Source organism: Heterodontus francisci, chromosome 2 (genome assembly GCF_036365525.1).
Source record: "Heterodontus francisci isolate sHetFra1 chromosome 2, sHetFra1.hap1, whole genome shotgun sequence".
Taxonomy (NCBI): Eukaryota; Metazoa; Chordata; class Chondrichthyes; order Heterodontiformes; family Heterodontidae; genus Heterodontus; species Heterodontus francisci.
The window spans coordinates 153,718,767-153,739,616 of record NC_090372.1 but is presented as its reverse complement, the minus strand read 5'-3'; the positions used below and the strand labels follow the sequence as shown (position 1 = coordinate 153,739,616).

The 20,850-nt window shown below is 43.0% G+C and overlaps 1 protein-coding gene across 3 annotated transcripts in view; it reads right to left on the bottom strand.

Moving 5' to 3' along the window:
• Positions 1-14,235: 14,235 nt before the first annotated feature.
• Positions 14,236-20,850, bottom strand: part of dync1li1 (dynein, cytoplasmic 1, light intermediate chain 1) — an 84,288-nt gene continuing 77,673 nt past the window's right edge. For 2 of the 3 annotated variants that reach the window (XM_068012097.1, XM_068012116.1), the window contains exon 13: positions 14,236-15,135. In XM_068012097.1, the coding sequence (XP_067868198.1) occupies positions 15,026-15,135 (110 nt within the window). In that variant the 3' untranslated portion in view covers positions 14,236-15,025. The remainder of the gene's footprint in view (positions 15,136-20,850) is intronic. The other variant, XM_068012106.1, reaches the window with a different exon arrangement.

Here is a 20,850-nt window from a genome sequence, read left to right as displayed (position 1 = left end):
GGCCAACCTCCGCTGGGACTTTCCGCTCCCTCCCATTTCACAGCTCATGCAAATTGGCCCTTAATTTACCAGGATGAGACAGGTTCACATGTGTGGCTGCGGGAGATTCTGCTGAGGCAAATGGAAAATGATCTGTGTGCGAATTTCTCTCTCGCGTTTAGCAAGTTGGAGATTTGCAGGGACAAGAACAAGAAACGCTGGAAATATTCACGTCTGCCAACATCTGTAGAGCGAGAAATAGTTAACTTTTCAGGTTTGTGACCTTTCATCGCAACTGGGAAAAGTTAGAAATGTAATAAGTTTCGAGAAGTGATAGGTTGGAGGACAGACGAGATTAAATGACATAAATAAAATAAAACAAAGTCAAAGGGACTGGTAATAGGACAAGTAAAGAAACAAAAGATTTGTGGTGTGAATGGCAGAATAGCAGCCATCTGATAAACTGATCGAGAAAGGGAGAATAGAATATGAATGTAAACTAGCAAAAAACATAAAAACGTACTGTTAAAGCTTCTATTGGTGCGTAAAAAGGAAACTTTTGGCTAAGACAAATGTAGGTCCATTACAGGCAGAGTCCGGAGAATTTATAATGATTAGAGAAATGGCAGAGAAGCTAAATGATTACTTTGTGTCCCTCCCAGATTTAGAGATCCAAGGGACTAGGGAGAATGAGGAATTGAAGGAAATTAGTATTAGTGAGAAGGTTGTATTGGAGAAATTAATGGGGCTGAAAGTTGATAAATCCCCAGGACTTGATATTCTACATTCCAGAGTATTGAAAGAGCTATGGAGATAATGGATGGATTGGTGATCATCTTCCAAAATGCTATAGATTCTGCAGATTGGAAGGTTGCAAATGTAACCCCACTATTTAAGAAGGGAGGGAGAGAAAAAACAGGGAACTACAGACCTCCTACCCTTACATCAGTAGTAGGGAAAATGCTAGAATCTATTCTAAAGGATGTGAGAAATGGACATTTGGATAATAATGATCTGAGTGGGCATAGTCAACATGGATTTATGAATGGGAAATCATGTTTGACAAGCCTGTTGGAGTTTTTTGAGGATGTTACTAACAGAATTGATAAAGGTGAGTCGGTGGACATGGTATACTTGGATTTTCAGAAGGCTTTTGATAAAGTCCCCCACAGGAGGTTGGTTAGCAAAATTAAAGCACATGGGATAGGAGGTAATATACTGGCATGGATTAAGGATTGGTTAACAGGCAGAAAACAGAGAGTAGGAATAAATGGGTCATTCTCATGTTGGCAGGCTGTGACTAGAGGGGTACCGCAAGGATCAGTACTTGGGCCCCAGCTGTTCACAATATATAACAATGATTTGGATGTGGGGACCAAATGTAATATTTCCAAGTTCACAGATGACACAAAACTAGGTGGGAATGTGTGTTGTGAGGGAGATGCAAAGTGGCTTCAAGGGGATTTGGATAGACTTAATGAGTGGGCAAGAACATGGCAGATGGAATATAATGTGGAAAAATGTGAGGTTATCCACTTTGGTAGGAGGAACAGTATGCAGAGTATTTCTTAAATGGTAGGAGATTAGAAAGTGTAGATATACAAAGGGACCTGGGTGTCCTCATCAATAAGTCCCTGAAAGCTAACATGCAGGTGCAGCAAGCAATTAGGAAGGCTAATGGTATGTTAGCCTTTATTGCAAGAGGATTTGAGTACAGGAGTAGTGAAATCTTGCTTCAATTGTATAGATCCTTGGTTAGACTGCACCTGGAGTACTGTGTGCAGTTTTGGTCCCCTTACCTTAGAAGGATATTATTGCCATAGAGGGAGAGCAACGAAGGTTCACCAGACATGTTCCCGGGATGGTGGGATTGTCCTGTGAAGAGAGATTGGGGAATTTGGGCCTGTATTCTCGAGAGTTTTGAAGAGTAAGAGGTGATATCATTGAAACCTACAAAATACTAAAAGGGATAGACAGGGTAGATGCAGGTGAGATGTTTCCCCTGTTTGGGGAGTCTAGAACCAGGGGACACAATTTCAAAATAAGGGGGAAGCCACTTAGGACAGAGATGAGGAGAAATTTCTTTACTCATAGGTGTTGTGAATCTTTGGAATTCTCTACCCCAGAGGACTGTGGAAGCTCAGCCATTGAGTATGTTTAAAGTAGAGATTGACAGATTTCTAAATACCAATGACATAAAGGGATATGGGGATAGTGTGGGGAAAAAGGCATTGAAGTGGATGATCAGCCATGATCATATTGAATGGCAGAGCAGGCTCGATGGGCTGAATGGCCTACTCCTGTTCCTATGAACGCAAAGTAAAGGGATTAAGAAAGAAACAAGAGAGGAAGAGCAAAGGAACCAGCGAAAAAAGCACAAAAAAAAAAAAAATGGAGGCAGAGGCTATGATCTAAAATTATTGAACTCAACGTTAAGTTTAGAAAACCGTAAAGTGCCCAGTCGAAAGATAAGATGCTGTTCCTCGACTTTGCATTGAGCTTCATTGGACCTTCTGCCACCTCCAGCATGATGCCACCATCAAACACTTCTTCCCCTTCCCTTCCCTTTCAGCATTCCGAAGGAACTGTTCCCTCCGCGACAACCTGATCCACTCCTCACCCCCAACACCTCTCCGCTTTCTTACAGCACCATTCCATTCAAACGCAGGAGATGCAACAGCTGCCCTTTTATCTCCTCCTTTCTCACCATCCAGGGTCCCAAACACTCCTTCCAAGTGAAATAGTAATTTACTTGTACTTCTTTCAATTTATTACACTGTATTTGCTGCTCACAATATGGTTTCCTCTACACTGGGGAGATCAAACGCAGACTGGGTGATCACTTTGCGGAACACCTCCATTCCATCTGCAATCATGACCCCGAGCTTCCTGTCGCTTGTCATTTCAAGTCTTTCCTGTTCCCAGTCTGACCTTTCTGTCCTTGGCCTGCTGCAGTGTTCCAATGAAACTCAACATAAGCTCAAGGAACAGCACCTCATCTTTCAATTGGGCACTTTACAGCCTTCCGGACTCAACATTGAGTTCAATAATTTTAGATCGTAACCTCTGACCCCATTTTTTTCCTTTTAATTTGCTGGTTCATTTTATCCTTTTACTAGATTCTACCTCCACCTCTTCCCCCATTCTACCGGGCAGCCTGGAGGGCACCTAAACCTGCCTGGAGCGCTGGACCCCAGGTCTGCCAGCAGGAGGCTGCCTCTAGGCAGTTAAACTGGTCCCCGCTGCTTGCGGGGACCTGGAGGCCGACTGGAAAATCCCAGTTGACCTCCCTCAATTGACTATAAGTGGCCGTTAATTAGTTTGATTGGCTACCTGCTGTGCACAGGCAGTAGCTCTGCCGCACTGCGCACCCCCCAACAAAATCTCGCCTCCAGGAAAATGGCCCAGGGATGGGATGGAGCCAGGGAACAGACACGAAAGCCTGGAGCACTATTTTTCATATCCGCCCGCCTCATTCCCGGCCCCAGCAGGGGCTCAAAATCCAGTCCATAGAACCTTACCTGGAACTCGCTGCCCATAAGGGTGGTGGATGTGGGGACAAGCAATCACTTCAAAAGGAAATTGGATGTCTACTTGAAGGAAATAAACTTGCAGGGCTACAGGGATCAAGCAGGGGAGTGGGAATGGCTCGATTGCACCACGGAGAGCCAGCATGGACTCGATGGGCTGAATGGCCTCCTTCTGTGCCGTAAATGACTATGACTCCATGACTCCTACAGCAAAGTAAGTGGTTATTCGGCCCATCGTGCCTGTGTGCTCGCTCTTTGAAAGTGCAGTTGTGTTTAGTTCCCGTTTTTTGTTTGTAGCCCCGTAAGTACCTGTTGATTTCTCTTTTAAATTATCTATAGAATCAGATACCACCATTTCTTCAGATAGAGCATTCTAGATCCCAACAACTCTAAGTGAAAAAATTTCTCCTCATCTCCCCTCTTGATCTTTTATCAATGATTTCGAATCTATTACCTTTAGTTATTGACTCACTCGCCAGAAAGTATCATTTTTTTCTATATACTTTATCAAAACTTCTCATCATCTTGAAAACCTCTTAGGTCCTCTTCGGTCTTCATTCTTCTTAACCTTTTCTGTTCCAAGGAGAACAATCCTAACTTTTGCAACCTCTCCTCATAAATGAAGTCCCTCGTCCCTGGTAACATCCTGGTAAACCACCTCTGTACATTTTCCAAGGTCTTTACATCAGGATGTAATGGTACCCTGAAGTATGGTACCCAGAATTGTTCATAATACTCCAGCTGAGGCCTAACAGTGACTTATAAAGTTCTTGCATGATATCTTTGCTTTTATATTCTATGCTTCTATTTATAAACCCAAGTAACCCATCTGCGTTTTTAACAACCATAGCAATTTGCCATGCCATATTTAAGAATTTGTGCATATAGACACCAAGGTTTCCCTGCTCATCTACACTTTTCAAAATTGTTCCACTTTCCACTTATAGTATATTGTCTTTCCATATTAGTCCTCCCAAAGTGCATGGCTTCACACTTTTTCACATTGAACTCCATCTGCTATGCTTCTATCCATTTCACCATCCTGTCCATGCCATCCTGAAGCCTATAACCATCCTCATCACTAACTACTACTTTGACAGGTTTTGTATCATCTGCAAGCTTTATAATGCTGCTCCCTACATGCGAGTCTAACTGGGTTACAGAAGTTGAAAAGAGTAATGGACTCAAAACTGATGCTAGGCACTGCCAACCACCTCTCAATCTGAAATACATCCAGCCAGCACCACCCTTTGCTTCCTGTCACTGAGCCAAATTTGTATCCATACCTTCACCTTACCTTAATTCCATCTTAATAAGCCTCCTGTGTGGCAATTTGTTAAACGCCTTCAGAAAGTCCGTATATATAAGATCAGCTATTTAAATTTCCCAACAGAATGCCCTTCCACCCTGTTCCATGACCTCACTGGCTGCTGCTGTTAAAGCTTTAGGCTCACCTGACTATCGCCACAGAGAGCCGCAACCGCGTGAAGCACAGTCAGGAGGGAGCTGGAGAGTTGGCAGTCGGGAGGCTTGGGAACTGTGGGGGTACATTCAGGGGTGTCTCTGAACTTGTCAGCATTCTGAAATTGGAGAGGGGGCTTTGAAATCAGGGGCTTGAGAGTGGGGGGGGTGGGTGGAAGAGAAGACTGGAGGATCAAGGGCAGATTGGGGAATGGAGATTGGGGGAAGATGGGGACTAAGGAAAGAAAGGTGGCTTGGGGAGAGGGAGACTAGGGAATGGGGTCTCTGGGGGAAGAAATGGGAATGAGAGGTTGTGGGAGAGAGGTGGATGAATTGATGGGGATTGGGGCTCAAGCCAGTGGTTTGGGGATGGGCTAAAGGACCAGCATTTTCTACAAAGCCAGGAGCAGCAAAATGGTGAGTGGGAACAGCACTGAGAGAGGAGCAGCCAGTAAAGGGGTGAGTAACAGCCAGAGACCTTACTATGGGTAAATAGTGAAAGATTATTTCCATTGGTAGGTGAACGGGGAACTAGGGAACAGAAAATAATGATTGTCACTGGAAAAACAAAAGGGGGGGAAGAAAGGAGGAACGTTCTTGAACTGAGGACCAATAGACTTCACCACATGTGGTAATTGAAGTACAGACTAAACATTTCAAAGGGAATGGGATATATATTTTGTAAAGGAGGAATAGAAAAAGATCTTTTGGTGGCAGGGCATGGGGTTACTGGAGAGATCACCAGCACCAGGGCACAAATGCCTTCTCCTGTGCAGTAATTTCTATAATTCTATGAAAAATTTCCTTTATCGAGTCCAAGCTCAGTGAGTTGTTTAGAAATGTTGGTGCTACTCTGATGCTATTTCCTGTGAGATGTTCCCCAAACAAACAACCTGCATGGCCTTTATGTGATCTTTCGGTTTGGTTGAGATAGATCCATGCTGGCCAGTTTTGACATGTGAAGTCCAAAAGTTGTCACCTTCACATGCAACTGGAGTCCAAACCAAACCAAACCCATGGAGATAGTGAGAAAGATCAGGCCAGATTAAAGTAGCATCAACTGGGGAGCCTGACCACAGCTTCTATAGTGCAGGGAAATTCTGGCTACGGTTCCAGGGTAAATTTCAGGTAATAGGATGAATACTAGATTTTTTATTCATTCAGGGGATGTGGGCATCGCTGGCTAGGCAAGCATTCCCTAATTGCCCTTGAGAAGGTGGTGATGAGCTGCCTTCTAGAACCGCTGCAGTCCTTGTGGTGTAGGTACACCAACAGTGCTGTTAGGAAGGGAGTTCAGGATTTTGACCCAGCAATAGTGAAGGAATGGTGATACAGTTCCAAGTCAGGATGGTGTGTGGCTTGGAGGGGAACTTGCAGGTGCTGGTGTTCCTATGCATCTGCTGCCCTTGTCCTTCTCGGTGGTAGAAGTCGCACGTTTGGAAGGTGCTGTCTAAGGAGGCATGGTGAGTTGCTGCAGTGCATCTTGTAGGTGGTACACTGCTGCAACTGTGCATCGGTGGTGGAGGGAGTGAATGTTGAAGGTGGTGGATGGGGTTCCAATCAGGTGGGCTACTTTGTCCTGGATGGTGTTGAGCCTCTTGAGTGTTGTTGGAACTGCACCCATCCAGGCAAGTGGAGAGCATTCCATCACACTCCAGACTTGAGCCTTGTAGATGATGGACAGGCATTGGGGAGACAAAAGGTGAGTTACTCACCGCAGAATTCCCAGCCTCTGACCTGCTTTTGTAGCCTCAGTATTTATGTGGCTGGTCCCGTTCAGTTTCTGGTAAATGGTAACCCCCAGGATGTTGATAGTGGGGGATTCAGCGATGGTAATGCCATTGAACGTTAAGGAGAGATGGTTAGATTCTCTCTTGTTTGAGATGGTCATTGCTTGGCACTTGTGTGGTGCAAATGTTACTTGCCACTTATCAGCCCATGCCTGGATGTTCTCCAGGTCTTGTTGCATATGGACATGGGCTGCTTCAGTATCCGAGGACTCGCGAATGGTGCTGAACATTGTGCAATCATCAGCGAACATCCCCACTTCTGACCTTATGATGGAGGGAAGGTCATTGATGAAGCAGCTGAAGATGGTTGGGCCTAGGCCATTACCCTGAGGAACTCCTGCAGTGATATCCTGGGACTGAGATGATTGACTTCCAACAACCACAACCATCTTCCTTTCTGCCAGGTATGACTCCAACCAGCAGAGAGTTTTACCCCTGATTCCCATTGACTCCAGTTTTGCCATGATTCCTTGATGCCATACTTGGTCAAATGCTGCCTTGATGTCAAGGGCAATCACTCTCACCTCGCCTCTGGAGTCCAGTTCTTTTGTCCATGTTTGGACCATGGCTGTAATGTGGTCAAGAGCTGAGTGGCCCTGGCAGAACCCAAACTGAGCATCAGTAAACACGTTATTGCTGAGCAAGTACCGCTTGATAGTACTGTCAACAACACCTTTCATCACTTTGCTGATGATCAGGAGTAGACTGATAGGGCAGTAATTTGCCACGTTGGACTTGTCCTGCTTTTTGTACACAGGACATACCTGGACAATTTTCCACATTGCCTGGTAGATTGCCAGTGTTGTAACTGTATTGGAACAGCTTGGCTAGGGGCACGGCAAGTTCTGGAGCACAAGTTTTCAGTACTGTTGCCGGAATGTTGTTGTTAGGGCCCATAGCCTTTGCAGTATCCAGCGCCTTCAGCCCTTTCTTGATATCACATGGAGTGAATCGGATAGGCTGAAGACTGGCATCTGAGATGCTGGGGACTTCAGGAGGAGCCTGAGATGGATCATCCACTCGGCACTTCTGGCTGAAGATTGTTGCAAATGCACTTGTCTTATGCACTGATGTGCTGAGCTCCCCCATCGTTGAGGATGGGGATATTTGTGGAGCCTTCTCCTCCTTTCAGTTGTTTACTTGTCCACCACCATTCACAACTGGATGTGGCAGGACTGCAGTTCTAGGTAGGACATTGCGGCATTACACCTAATACTACCAGTTACGTATGGACTATCGTTGACATATTGTATTATCGTTAGTTATGAGGGGAATCTTAGTGTTACATAATTATTAGTTATTGGTGCAATTTCAGTGAGTTACCATTAATTACTGGCAGAATCAAAATTCCTCCCCCTCTGGCTTCTCGTCTGCGAATCCACATTCAGATTCCTCACCATCGGGCTCCACTCTTCCCCACTCCCAGTTTTTCCTTTTTCCCACCTTCAGTTTCCCCTCTTCGCCTGTTCACAGGTGGCCTCTTGGTTCTTGGAACTTGTTTGACAACAGCTGTTGGCGTGAAAGCATTAGCAAAGATATTCCATTAGGAGGACCAATCTCTATAAGGTAAATGCAATAACATATATGTTATGCAATCAGATGTCATGTGATCATGCATCACATGGTCAGAATGTCATTATTGAACGCCCAGGAATACTCCAGAGTGGGTGACCCTACCTCTTTGGTTGCTCTCTCAGGGTTTACAGAAATTCCAGATGATTTTTGTTGGCCCCGAAGCCATTGTATTCAGAACCAGCAGTGAAGCAGTGCATTCCGAATTGGGATGGGAAGTAATGTTGTTTGGTTGCAAGCCACGATAGCATATGTGCACTTTACATACAAGAACCTTTTCTTCCCAGTTTAGCAGTGCTAAGGAGATAAATGGCACATTCCGGTAGACTCCCACCCAAAGCAGAAAGGTTGGGAACCCTAATGTGATTAGACCACTTAAGGAAATGACTATCACCACGGAACTCCAGTAGATATTTTTGGCAGAGCCGAATTTGTAACAGACCTGTTCAACCCACCTTATTTATCTTCAAGACTGCTTACTTCCGTTTGTGCAACCTTGCTGCCTTTGTTTTCCAGCCTTATCCACACTTCTGCAACCTCTGGATTCAATTTTCAACATCTTCCTTACTGTCCTTTCCTCCTCCATAAACTTCAACATATGCAAAACTACATCCACATTCTATCTGGTCCTGCTCACCCATTACCTCTTTCACAACTATTGCATAAGGTGCACACTTAGGTTTCATAGACTAAACGGTTTGTGCTAGGTCAGTGACGTTAATACAGCTGAGCAACCATTTATCCCTGTCTCCTTCAATAGACTTACTGTATCATGAATCTCTTGGCCTCCAATTACAGCCCACCTGCCTGTGGAATGTTGACCAAATGCAATTCAATCCCCTTTTCAGCAGCAAAGGTGGCAAAAGAATGCCACTAGGACGCAGCATAATCATGGCCTTGAAATAGCAAGCAAGTATCTACTAAAACAGGACTTTATTAGTCTTTATAACTTGAGCAGGATATTCCTGTTTTCAGGCAAACCCAGGGTAGTCAATTGAGAACATCAAGTGCTGAGGCTTCTTTCTATACAACATTTAACACTTTAAAGGGGTTCAAATTAAATTTTTAAAAATTCCAGTTACCAATTGTCTTCTATCTGTTCCGTTTACAACCAATATTTATCCTTACAATTGCTACATAACCAGGCCTTTGTAACTTAAGTTTCCCCTCTGCTCATTTGCGCATGCATTTTGATTGCTGCTCCAAACCCGAGCCCATCGTTTCTGTTTTCAGCTTTTTTCTCCCCCTTTTTTCACTACTTTTCTCATTAACCTCCCTCCACCCCAGACTCTTCTTCCTGTTTGTCAAGCTTCCTTTCGAGTACTCTGCCCTCCCAAATCCCCTGTCCCAACCTTTCAGTACTCCTTGACCATCCCGCTCTTCTGCTGTCATCCCAAGCTTGACTCCCTCTTAGATAAGCCTACAATATCCCTGTGTGCCTCTCTTGGCACCCTCTAAAAGCATTGTCACTGACTCCTTACAAGCAACAACCTCAATTGCCCCATCCTACTCTCTCGCTGACCTTCCACCCAGCACACCACTGGAAGCTAATCTTGACAATCTCTTCTCCATCCAACTCTCCTCTCTGTGCTGACCCTGTAGACTCTGTCAGCTAACACCACCCCCTCCACATCTCTGTCCAAAATGCCCGTTCACTTGTGAACAAAACCATTGCCATCCATGAGCTTATTGTAGATGATTGCATCAAGATCATGGCCTTATTAAACTGAGGGGTGATGACATCTTACCCCTAAATGAAGTTTCCCCATCTAACTGTACTTGCCACCACTTGCCCTGCTCAGACCATCACAGTGATGGTGTGGGTCGATACTAAATCATATTTTGATTTGTCCCCTTACTTGCCTGGTACCTTTTCCTCCTTTGAGCACATCACCTTGTTCCACCCCTTGCATCTCTCATTTAAAATCCTCATTCTCTACCACTCACCCAAGCACCAGAAATGTTTTCTCATCAAGATATCTTCACTGCTTTCCTCTCTCAGCATATGCACAGATTGACTTTTCATCTTTGATGATTCCAACTTCCACCTCAATTCATCATACCCTCATTCCTCTGAGTTCCCTGCCCTCCTTTCCTCCATGTAAACTCCTCAACCCATATCCACTCCTTGAACTTGCAATTTCACATGGCCTCACTACTCCCATTGCATCAATCACAGTTAAGGCCATCTCGGATCACTTTCTTTCATCACGCTCCACCCACATCCCCCTTGTGATCCTACTTTCTTGTGTCTGGAAAAAACCTCTCCTATCTGCACTTTCAAAATCCCAATTGTCTAGCCTTTGGCCCTCCATTCACACTGATCTTTCTGCAGCTACCGATCTGCTCAACTATACCCTAATTTCTTTGATGCCCTTGTCCCCATTAAAACAATTACTCTCTCTCTCCCTGGCCATTCCCTTTGGTATGGGCCTCATCTCCACTCTCAAATCCAAGGGTTGCAGACTTGAAGAGATATGGTGGACAAATGGTTGAGTCATTCGCTGCCATATCTGGCTGGACAACACAAAGCACTATTAGGTCCTGCTCTCATCTGCCAAAACTGCTCACTATTCCAGGATCATCCTGGAAAGCAAAGATAAACTTTGGCTTCTTTTCTGTACTGCAAACCATTTTTTAAAAACCCCTTCTGTGTCTCCTCCACCCTTACCTCTAACAAATGGGAGAAGCTCAGACTTTGTCACTAAGATTGAGACCATCCGATCAACTGTCTCTTCCACTTCACCCCATTCCCCTAGCCCACTGGGCCAAACCTCCTTTAAGGTTTCCCGTGCCCCAGCCCTGAACTCAGATCTTTCTCTAGTTTGTCTCCTATTCCGCCTGTAGTCCTCTCCAAGCACATCTTAAATGTGAGACACACCTCCTGCCCCCTTGACCTTATTCCCACTAAACTGCTGACCATCCAACTTCCCTTCTGGCTGCAGCATTAGCTGATATTAACAGTTCTATCACTTCAGCTATTGTCTCCCTCTCCTTCAAATCTACCATTATCATCAATCTTCTCAAAAAAAAAACTGACACCTCCATTCTCTCAAACTACTGGCCCATCTCTAACCTCCCTTTCCTCTCCAAAGTCCTTGAACATATTGCAGCCTTCCAAATCTGTGCCCATCATTCCCAGAACACCATGTCAGCATCCTTCCAATCAGGCTTTTGTCTTGCTATAGTACTGAAAAAGGCTATTAAAGTCACAAATGACATCCTATATGACTGTGACAAAGGTAAACTATCCCACCTTGTCCTGCTCAACCTGTCTGCAGCCTTTTATGTGGTTGACCACAACTTCCTCCTCCAACACCTCTCCACTGTTGTCCAGCTGTGTTGGATTGCACTCAGCTGATTCCATTCTTATTTATCTGGTCATAGCCAGAGAATCACCTGAAATGGCTTATTTTCCATGTCCACACCATTACCTCTGGTGTCCCCCAAGGATTTAGCCTCAGCACCTTCCTATTTCTCATTTACATGCTGGCCCTCAACGACATCATCCGAAAACAGTGTCAGTTTCCATACGAATGCTGCCAACAGCCAGCTCTATTCACCACCATCTCGGTCTCAAAATTGTCAGACTGCTTGACCGACATCCAGTACTGGATGAGCAGAAATTTTCTCCAACTAAATATTGAAAAGACTGAAGTTGTTGTCTTCAGCCCCCAACATGAATTCCATTTCCCAGCCACTGAATCCATCCCACTCACTAGCAACTATCTGAGGCTGAACCAGACCATTCACAACCATGATGTCATACTGGACCCCAAGATGACCGTCACCATCACCAAGGAAACCTATTTCCATATCTGTAACCTCGCCAGATTCTACCCCATCTCAGCTCATCTGCTGCTGAAACCCACATCTATGCCTTTGCTACTTCTAGATCTGATTCTTCCAACATACTTTTGGCCAATTTCCCACAGCCTGACCATGTAAACTTGAGATCATCAAAAACTCTGCTGCCCATGGCCTAACTCGCACCAAGTCCCATTCACCCAGCACTCATTGTGCTCATTAACAGCGGTAGCCAGTTAAGCAATGCCTCAATTTTAAAATTCTCATCCCTGTTTTCAAATCGCACCATACCTTGCCCCCTCTTTATCTCCAATATCCTGCAGCTATCAACCCTCCGAGATATCCATTTTCTAATTCTGGCCTCTTGAGCATCCCTGATTTTAATCGATCCATCATTGGTCTCTGTATATTCAGCTGCCTAGATCCTAAGCTCTGGAATATTCTCTCTAAACCTCTCTGCCTCTTTCACTTCTTCAAACCCACCTCTGATCAAGCTTTTGGTCATCTGCCCTAATATCAAATTTTCTTTTATAATGCTCCTATGGAGTGCCTTGGGACACTATCATTAAAGGCGCTATATAAATATAAGCTATTACAACAAATTTACTCTTCCTCTCCTCTCAGCATTTGGAAGAAAGTATTCTTTACTTTTCCAAAAGCATCAACTCACGATGGGGTGGAGGGCCACATGAACACACAGCCAGTGGTACCTCAATAATGTGGCTATGCTTGACGGGCGAGCCTCGATCGTAAGCATTTAGGTTGTGAGACAAGTGAAATGTGGTCAATACACACTATTGAGCAGAAAGACGGAGATAGACTGGTGAGATGAACAGACACATGAAAATGAAATTCAACACAGTGAAGTATGAAGTCATATTTTATCAGGAAGAATGAGACGACACAATATAATTTTAAAGTGAGTGCAGGAATAAAGAGACGTAGGGGTTTATATACACAAATTTTTGAAGGTAGAAGAACAAGTTGAGAAAGCTGTTAGAAGCACAACATCCTTGGCTTTATTAATAGAAGCAGAGTGTACAAAAGCAAGAAGTTATGTTAAACCTTTATAAATACTGACTCAGCTACAGTATTGTGTTCAATTCTGGTATCATATTTTAGGAAGGATGTCAAGACCTTGGAGGGGGTGCAGAAGAGATTTACCAGAATGGTACCAGGGATGAAGGACTTCAGTTATGTGGAGAGATAGTTAAAACCGGGGTTGTTATCCTTACAGCAGATAACATTAAGTGGTGATTTGATAGATGTTCAAAAATCATGAATGGTTTTGATAAATTGAATAAGAAGAAACTGTTTCCAGTGGCAGAAGAGTCTGTTTAACCAAAGGACGGATTTAAAGGTGATTGGCAAAAGAACCTGACACAACAAACTTTTTTTTGTGCAGCGAGTTGTGATCTGGAATACTCTGCCTGAAATGGTGGTGGAATCAGATTCAATAGTAACTTTCAAAAGGCAACTGGATAAATGGAGAATTTTGTTTTTAAAACAGGGCTATGGGGAAAGAGCCGGGGAGTTGGATGGCTCTATCAAGAGCTGGCAGAGGCACAATGTGCTGAATGGATTCCTTCTGTGCTGTATCATTCATGATCGAATCACAGTAGAAAACTATTAAAATTAGGATATAGATGGTCTGTATGGCTCATTTCCATACAAAAGCAGTGCATTTACCATCAAATGTTATATATCACCAAAGTCAAATAAGATAACACTTATGTGGTGCAGTGCACACACACACACACATTTGAAATAGGTATACAATTATTTGAAGTAGTGTGTACATAATTCTCAAAGTTCTTCTGTCTTCACTATTGGAAACAGTTATTCAAACTTTGGCCCTGCTATTTGTGACTTCAACAGTTAACAATATTTTTAACAGGAGAAAATTTTAAACCTAAATACTACTAAAGATGAGAAAAATGTCTGAATTTTTTTTGTTTGGAGGCCATCCAAGTATCCTTTCTGGAGGCAGAGAAAGACAATGAAAGAGGAAGGCTGAAGTTAGTGTATAGACAAACACTTAGTGAATTACAGTTGATATGCATGTTCTAAAAAAGGACCAACATGTTTTAGATCTGTTGCAGAGAATAAATACAACTTTATTGAAGGATTACAATCCTGACATCTTTCTGTAATTAGAAACAGCACAATACAGAAACCAGATGGGGTTGAGTTATGTAAGTACTATACTAACAACTGGAACAAAGGACGGGGAATTCAAGTTGAAGTAATGTACAGTCCTTGGGCGACTGACCTTTGCCCCCTTCCTTTTTTTAACATTGCAATTTACAAATAACATGTTACTATACAAAATTAGGCATTTCGCCATTTTGTTCAGCATTTTAATGACTGTTGTAAGAGTACTTCAGTTCTGCACACTTTTGAATTTGGCCATCAAGAATTCATCTTTGAGGCAGTATTTTCAGGATGCAAGTTTCTGACATTTTTGTAGCCTGGATTCCTGCTATGCCTCTGGCCAGCAATATATGTTTAGATACTTTGTGTCAGGCACCATATTTACCATCAGTATATGACATTTCCCAAACGAACACCTGGGAAATACAGATAACTCACCTACACTGGCTGCAAATTAGCATTATTTGAACAAAGATGCAAAGTCCCAATAATTAAGCTCTTCTCATTATTTTTCCTCTCAGAAAACACATTACCAGAATCATTTTTGCAGCACTGTATTTCCCTCTCGATAGTTTCCTTACATACATTGAACAACTTATTGAAGACTCAAAATGTGGTAGTCCAGTATACTTCAAAAACAGCCGTTGATCCTCAGTACAAGTTCTGAAGGAAAAGGGAGAGGCAAAGCCAATTAACACAGGGTATTGTATTAAGCATCAGTTAAGCTTTTCTTCAGGATGCTTTGTCTTCTGCTATGGATGTATGGGTTGGAGACACAGCTTCTGGTTTACGTGCAATTCTGTCCAGTTCTGCTTGTACATCTGTTAAGACTGGCTTATGACCTACAAATGGGAAAGGAAGATGAGAGATACTTTATGATTTGAAGCAGCAAGAAAAACAGATTAGATATCAATCTGTCTGCAATTTTAACAGCATATTAGTAATTTCAAGAATGAGCAGATTATCAATGATAACTGGGCACCAATTTTGAAGGATCTGCTCAGGTAAGAAATCCTGCATATCCAGTGTCATGCTGGGCCCCCACCTGCCAAGAATGAGGCATATTCATTTTGCCATATGGACATTAAATTTCAAACTGTTGCTGGGAAGAGAAGGCCTGTTACAAGGGCTTCCAGACTTGGATGGAGGACATTTGCATACCAATAGGGACAAGAGAGGTTACTTCCCTTATCCTAAAATGGACTTTGATCACCAGGCATTGTGTGAAAGAGGAGCATTCCAGAGACTATTAAGGTGATATAATCCATAAACTGCTTAACTGGCTGGATCAGGTTTTTTGAATTAGCCACAGAGTTTTTTTAAAAACTCAGTGTCTGTATGCTCCTCGACTGAAAAGACCTCTCCTGGCTGGCGCCCCACAGCCTCTCCTGTCTGCTCCCATCTTTCTCTCACAGAACTCCAAATCCACTAAAGACACATGAACCCCAAGGGAAAATTCTCCTACAGCAAACAAGGTTTAAGAAGAAAACTGGGCCCCAACGAAAAGCAAGATCTACCTTCAATCAAGGACTCTACAGTGAGCTTGAAGATCTGTAACAAAAACCCTCTTCAGAGATTGCCTCAAACTTTTCCACTTTATTCCTTCTGCTCTGTTCTGTCTCTATCTGCACGTGTGTATTGCGTATGCATGCTAGCATGGACGCGTTGTGTATCCAAAGGCGTTAACTGAATTACAGTTTAAGTTTAATAAATGTCAACCTTTCTTCTATAAACCCAAGAAAACCTGTTTGTGCTGGTTTCCTTAACTTGTAATTGGAAGTTAGTGAACAAAGATTCACCAAGGGAAAGCTAAAAACACGGAGTGTTTAAAATTAAACCCTGTTACAGTAAGAACAGGTGAAGACTGAAAGGGAACCCTAGACACCTTTATCACCTGGTCATGACACCAGTGTGTCAATCTCCTCTTTCCTCCTGTATTTGAAGAAACCCTATGTATCGAATGTGTGGGAACTGAAACCCCTGTTGCCATATTTCTGCTGTCAGGCCTATCTGAAGCCTCTGTAGCTGCATTTTTTGGAAAGCCTACCCAAACTGATCTTCAACATTGCCTGTAAAGAACTGTCCTAGGAAGATCCCAGTGATAGCCGTCTACACGCATTTGGGACGCCAGACCAAAACAAAGGACATCTTTCCATATCTTCTCTTTTTCCTTCAAGAAGGAGCAAGTATTCAGTCGAAGAGGTTTTATTTCTTTTTTTTGTAACAGCTCTAAAGGAAAATTTCCTTTTATTTTTCTGGTTAACCGATGTATGTATGTATGCATGCATGCATGTGTGTGAGAATGTGAGGGGCTAAGGCAAAAAGAGAATTGTTATACTTCAATCTATGTGTTTATGCTTTGGTTCATTACTGGTTAAGTCTTGTTTTATAATAAACTGATAATATGTTGTTTATTAGAAACCCTGGTTGGTATGTTTTATTCTGGGATAAAAATAGTCTATGATTGACCATATTGGCAAGTGGGAAAAAAATTAAATATATGTTATGATCGGTGGAGAAGTGGAACTAGAATAAACAGTGCTCTCCTCCCACCTCGATCATAACACAGTCCTAAATTATCAGTCCGTTATCCTGAAACTGTGCCCCCTTGTTCTAGATTCCCCAGCCAGGGGAAACAGCATTATCTATCCTGTCAAGTCCCTTCATAATCTTGAATGTTTCAGTGAGATCACCTCTCCTTCTAAATTCCAGAGAATATAGACCCAATTTACTCAGCCTATCATAGGACAACCCTCTCATCCCAGGGACCAATCTAGTGAACCGTTGCTGTATTGCCTCCAAGGCAAGTATATCCTTCCTTAAATAAGGAGACTAAAATTGCACACAGTATTCCAGATGTGGTCTCACCAAAGCCCTGTACAATTGTAGCAATACTTCTTTATTCTTGCAATCCAATCCTCTTGCAATAAAGGCCAACATGCCATTTGATTTCCTAATTGCTTGCTATACCTGCATGCTAGCTTTTTGTGTTCCTTGTATGAGTACACCCAAGTCTCTCTGAACGTCAACATTTTCAAGTTTCATGCCTTTTAAAAAATATTCTGCTTTTCTATTTTTACAACCAAAGTGAATAACTTCATACTTCCCAATGTTATACTCCATCTGCCACCTTGTTGCCCACTCAATTCACCAGTCTGTATCCTCCTCACAGCTTGCATTCCCACCTAGCTTTGTATCGTCAGCAAACTTAGATAAATTACTCTGTCTCTTTGTCTTAAGTCATTAGATTGTAAATAGCTGAGGCCCCAGTACTGATCCTTGCAGCACTCTATTAGTCACAGCCTGCCAACTTGAAAATGCCCCATTTATCCATACTCTCTGCTTCCTGTCCATTAACTAATCCTCTAACCATGCTAATAGATCACCCCCAACGCCATGAACCTTTATCTTTTGTATTAATCTTTTATGTGTCACCTTATCAAATGCCTTTTGGAAATGCAAGTCTACTACATCTACTGGTTCCCCTTTATCTACCCTACTAGTTACATCCTCAAAAACATCTCAAATTTGTCAAAACAGGATTTCCCTTTCCTAAAATCATTTTGTCTTGTTCTAATCATACTGCTTTTCTAAGTGTATTATACTGGCCTCTAGTTCCCTGTTTTCTCTCTCCCTCCTTTCTTGAATAGCAGTGTTACATTTGCTAACTTCCAATATGCTGGGATCATTCCCAGAACAAAGGCCCTCCAGGCCTGCGCCGATCCAGATCTTCTATCTAAACCTGTCGCCTATTTTCTAAGGGTCTGTATCTCTTAGCTTCCTGCCCATTCATGTATCTGTCTAGATACATCTTAAAATACGCTATCGTGCCCGCATCTACCACCTCCGCTGGCAACGCGTTCCAGGCACCCACCACCCTCTGCGTAAAGAACTTTCCACGCATATCCCCCCTAAACTTTTCACGCATATCCCCCCTAAGCTTTTCCCCTCTCACTTTGAACTCGTGACCCCTAGTAGTTGAATCCCCCACTCTGGGAAAAAGCTTCTTGCTATCCACCCTGTCTATACCTCTCATGATTTTGTACACCTCAATCAGGTCCCCCCTCAACCTCCGTCTTTCTAATGAAAATAATCCTAATCTACTCAACCTCTCTTCATAGCTAGCGCCCTCCATACCAGGCAACATCCTGGTGAACCTCCTCTGCACCCTCTCCAAAGCATCCACATCCTTTTGGTAATGTGGCGACCAGAACTGCACGCAGTATTCCAAATGTGGCCGAACCAAAGTCTTATACAACTGTAACATGACCGGCCAACTCTTGTACTCAATACCCCGTCCGATGAAGGAAAGCATGCCGTATGCCTTCTTGACCACTCTATTGACCTGCGTTGCCACCTTCAGGGAACAATGGACCTGAACACCCAAATCTCTTTGTGCATCAATTTTCCCCAGGACGTTTCCACTTACTGAATAGTTCACTCTTGAATTGGATCTTCCAAAATGCATCACCTCGCATTTGCCCTGATTGAACTCCATCTGCCATTTCTCTGCCCAACTCTCCAATCTATCTATCTTCTGCTGTATTCTCTGACAGTCCCCTTCACTATCTGCTACTCCATCAATCTTAGTGTCGTCTGCAAACTTGCTGATCAGACCACCTATATTTTCCTCCAAATCATTAATGTATATCACAAACAACAGTGGTCCCAGCACGGATCCCTGTGGAACACCACTGGTCACACGTCTCCATTTTGAGAAACTCCCTTCCACTACTACTCTCTGTCTCCTGTTGCCCAGCCAGTTCTTTATCCATCTAGCTAGTACACCCTGGACCCCATGCGACTTCACTTTCTCCACCAACCTACCATGGGGAACCTTATCAAATGCCTTACTGAAGTCCATGTATATGACATCTACAGCCCTTCCCTCATCAATCAACTTTGTCACTTCTTCAAATCTAGGAAAGTTTGGAAAATCATAGCCAGCACATCTGCTATCTCTGCAGCTATCCCTTTTAGAACCCTAGGATGTAGCCCCATCAGGTCCCAGGGATTTGTCAGATTTTAGTCCCTTGAGTTTCTCCAGTACTTTTTCTCTGCTGATAGTAATTACCTCAATTTCGTCACTCTTATTAGTCCCTTGGTTACCCTCTATTTCTGACATGTAACTTGTGTCTTCTACTGTGAAGACAGACAAAATATTTGTTCAATATCTCTGCTTTTTCCTCATTCCCCATGATAATTTCTCATTCTCTGCTTCTAAGGGACTAATGTTTACTTTAGCTATTCTCTTCCTCTTTATATACTTGCAAAAGCTCTTACCATCTGTTTTTATATTCCTGGCTAGTTTACTCATTGTTTTTTTCCCCCTCATCAACTTTTTGGATGGCCCTTTGCTAGTTTCTAAAACACTCCCAATCCTCAGACTTACTACTGCTCTTTGTAACATTATAAGTCTCTTAATCTACTACTTTCCTTAACCTTCTTAGTAAGCCACAGATGGATCTTTCTCACCGAGTTTTTGTTTTTCAATGGAATATATTTTTGTTGAACAAATTGTTTCTTTAAATGTTTCCCACTGTTTATTTACTACCACACCTTTTAGTCTACTTACCCAATCAACCTTATCCAGCTTTCCCCTCATACTTACGTAATTGGCTTTAAGATTCTTGTTTGTGTTTGGAGTATGTCATTTTCAAACTTAAATGTGGAATTATATTATGATCACTACTTGCCAGTGGATCTTTTACGATGACATTGCTAATTAACTCTGCCTCATTGCACAATACTAGATCGAAAATAGCTTTATCCCTAGTTGGTTCCACAACATATTGCTCCAAGAAACTGTCACAAATTCATCTTCCAAACCACATTTGCCAAGCTGAAGATTAAAGTCCCCCACAACTCTTACACTGCCTTTGTCACAAGCTCCAATAATTTCTTGTTTAATGCTCTGTCCAACATATAACTACTGTTAGGGGGCCTATAAACTACTCCCACCAGCGTTTTCTGACCCTTGCTATTCCTAATCTCCACTGCAGACGTGGTTGCTGTGGATCACATTGGTGTCCACCAGTTCCCAGATGCTACAGCTGCGCAAATCATATGCCCCAGCTGCACAAATCATATGCCCTGACATCTTTATTGTGTTTTATTTAACTAATTAGGTTTCAAGTTTATAAATATCACTCAACGGTTATCTGTAGTTATATTAAGTAGTTTAACTAGTTAAGCTATAAATTTAATGCAATACTTATATTTCTCCAGTACCAGTTTAAACTACTGCCCCATTTAGGGATAAAATCTTCAACTCACCAATCACCGCGGGGCGGCACAGTGGCGCAGTGGTTAGCACCGCAGCCTCACAGCTCCAGCGACCCGGGTTCAATTCTGGGTACTGCCTGTGTGGAGTTTGCAAGTTCTCCCTGTGTCTGCGTGGGTTTCCTCCGGGTGCTCCGGTTTCCTCCCACAGCCAAAAGACTTGCAGGTTGATAGGTAAATTGGCCATTATAAATTGCCCCTAGTATAGGTAGGTGGTAGGGGAATATCGAGACAGGTGAGGATGTGGTAGGAATATGGGATTAGTATAAATGGGT